The sequence below is a fragment of the Amblyomma americanum genome, chromosome 5 (genome assembly GCF_052857255.1).
Source record: "Amblyomma americanum isolate KBUSLIRL-KWMA chromosome 5, ASM5285725v1, whole genome shotgun sequence".
Lineage (NCBI taxonomy): Eukaryota > Metazoa > Arthropoda > Arachnida > Ixodida > Ixodidae > Amblyomma > Amblyomma americanum.
This window is the reverse complement of record NC_135501.1, coordinates 125,689,446-125,692,260: the sequence shown is the minus strand read 5'-3', so window position 1 is coordinate 125,692,260 and position 2,815 is coordinate 125,689,446. Positions and strand designations below refer to the sequence as shown.

At 47.4% G+C, this 2,815-nt stretch overlaps 1 protein-coding gene across 1 annotated transcript; it reads left to right on the top strand.

Moving 5' to 3' along the window:
- Positions 1-1,946: 1,946 nt before the first annotated feature.
- LOC144135001 (uncharacterized) lies at positions 1,947-2,586 on the top strand. Its single transcript, XM_077667782.1, has one exon. It carries the CDS (start codon positions 1,947-1,949, stop codon positions 2,562-2,564), a length of 618 nt encoding a protein of 205 aa, XP_077523908.1. The 3' UTR covers positions 2,565-2,586.
- The last annotated feature ends 229 nt before the right edge of the window (positions 2,587-2,815 follow it).

Sequence of the window (2,815 nt, the reverse complement as noted above, 5' to 3'; positions counted from 1 at the left end):
TACCAGATGTCATTCACATTGAGTCGTGACTACAGTACATTAGCTGATGACATCATATCGTGCGACACATTTTGATTCCACATTTTGGTTCCCTATTTTCCTTCCACATTTTACGTCCGCGTTTAGTGCACACGTCAGCTGCCGACATAGCCTAGTAATGCCGCTGTAGCTCATAAGTCAAAGCACTCGTCTAACTGAGCTGGAGTACCCGGCTTCGAGCCCGACCACGGCGGCCGCGTTTCGATGGATAAATTCAAAAGGCGCACCAGTGTTTTGAGGTGTTAGTGAACGTCAAAGTTTCTTAGGAGGCCGATAATATGCCAGAGACCTCCACTACGGCACCTCTTCTTTCAATAATTCCCTCCTTTACACTTCTCTTATGGCGCGGTTGCTGTCTTGACTCCTGGTCATGGCGTATGTGGCAGCGTCCACGTACACTGTTGTATTCTGGGATGCGTGTGTTTTCTGTAAGCGGTCGGCCCTTGCCCCCCTGCGGTCCTTGTGGAAGTTGGCGCCCATATTTTTTGGTATAGGTGCCACCCTGAGCGTGCTGCGCTGCTCATCGATGATCGCTTCGTTTCGCAATATTTCCTGAATTTGCTCGGTGTAGAGTAGTATTTTTAAGAGAACTCTGCCGGTGGGGGTCCGCTGCATTCTGTGCATTGGGGCGATGTGTTCCGCTTCACGTAGTTCTTCGAACGTGTTCTGCGGTCCCAAGCCTAAGAGCTTTTCTGTTGAGGTATTAAGTGGTAGTTGAAGCGCGATTTTATACGCGTTGCGTAAAATCGCGGCCGCCTGTTGTACTTCACTCTTGATATGGTTGTAGTACGGGAGACTGTACGTAGCCCAGCTGATCACTAGGCTTCTAACGAGCTTGAGTGTGTCTTCTCAATACGCGCATCACGCATAGACGTCATTGCATAATCATACGGAAAAAATTTGTGGACACTTTTTGTTTACGCGACATAACCATATAATGCTTTCGCAATAATAGGTGCGGAGATAATTAGTAATAACAATCGGTTTTTGTTGAAAGGAAGTAGCGCAGTATCTGTCCCGTATATCGTTGGACACTTGAACCGCGCCGTAAGGAAAGAGATAAAGGAGGGAGTGAAAGAAGAAAGGAAGAAAGAGGTGTGGTAGTGGAGAGCTCCGGAATAATTTCGACCACCTGGGCAGCGGTTAACCCCCCGTTCCTTCTGTGCAGAGCTTCCACGGCGATCAAGTGTTTTTTGCGGCTGGACCATCGTCACCTCATCCCTGCCACATCACTGTGCTGTTGCGGCGGTACACACGTGTCGGCGCAAGATGTTCCTGCGGAAACTCCCCCTTGACGCGTCTGGCCTGGTCTGACGTCACCGCTCAGCTATAAAAGACTGCGTTGGTCGACGGGGGTCGTCATTTTGGAGCAATCCAGGCAGCCGCGAGACTGGGCAGCGGTTAACCCCCCGTTCCTTCTGTGCAGAGCTTCCACGGCGATCAAGTGTTTTTTGCGGCTGGACCGTCGTCACCTCATCCCTGCCACATCACTGTGCTGTTGCGGCGGTACACACGTGTCGGCGCAAGATGTTCCTGCGGAAACTCCCCCTTGACGCGTCTGGCCTGGTCTGACGTCACCGCTCAGCTATAAAAAACTGCGTTGGTCGACGGGGGTCGTCATTTTGGAGCAATCCAGGCAGCCGCGAGACTGGGCAGCGGTTAACCCCCCGTTCCTTCTGTGCAGGTACGTGCTGGAAGTCTTTTCCTGTTAGGTTAAAGAGCGTATCTCTGGCTGCTGGATTGCTCCACTTTTGGCCAGAATCATGTCTGATAAAGCGCCGTCAACGATCAAGGAACTAGCAAAGGCCCTGAATGAGTTATCCGCTCTTTTTGATGCCAAGCATGTAGAACTGAAAGATACGGTGAAAATGGTGATTGAAACAGAGTTACAATCGCTGAAAGAATCTATGAGCTTGATCAATGAAAAGTTCGAGGGTTTCAGATCGGAAATGGTGGAGATGAGGAAAGAACTTGCTGTCACTAAAGCAGAAAATGAGGCAATAAGGAGTACTAACGTTCATTTGACATCAGAATTAAAGAAAGTCAGGAGAGAGTTGACTGATATGCAACAATACAGTCGCCGAAATAACCTGGAGATAAAGGGTGTTCCTGTGGTTGCGGACGAGAACCTCATCTCCACCATGAAAACGATTTCTGGATGCCTGAACACTGAAGTGGTCGAGTCTGACATTGAAGTTATTCATCGTGTACCTACAAAGAAAAAAGATGAACAGAACATAATTGTCAAATTTTTTTCCCGTACAGTGCGGGATAAAATTCTGAAAGTTGCAAAGAAGCAAAGGCTTAATGTTTCTCAGTTGGGTTTTGAAGGCAATACGCCCGTTTTTGTGAATGAGCACTTATGTCCTGCTAATAAAGTATTGCTGGGAATGGCGGTGAAAGCAAAGAAAGAGAAAAAATGGAAGTTCACCTGGGTGTCAGACGGAAAAATTTTGATGCGCAAAGTTGAAAACTCACATGTTCTTCACGTGACAAGTGCAGAAGACTTGCGACAAGTTCTCTAACACAATGGCTGTTTGTGTAAAGCAAATCGAGCAAACCTGGATAGAAAGGGAAAACATGTCTATTTTGCATTGTAATATCCGCAGCATACATAAAAACTTAGACCTTCTTCTTTCCTATTTATCACAATTCTCCTTTCATTATGACATTATTGCAATTACAGAAACATGGTTAAAGGAAAATGAAACCGCTGAAATACCCGGATATGCCATGATATCTTTACCAAGGTGCCGCCAATCACGCGGTGGGGGTG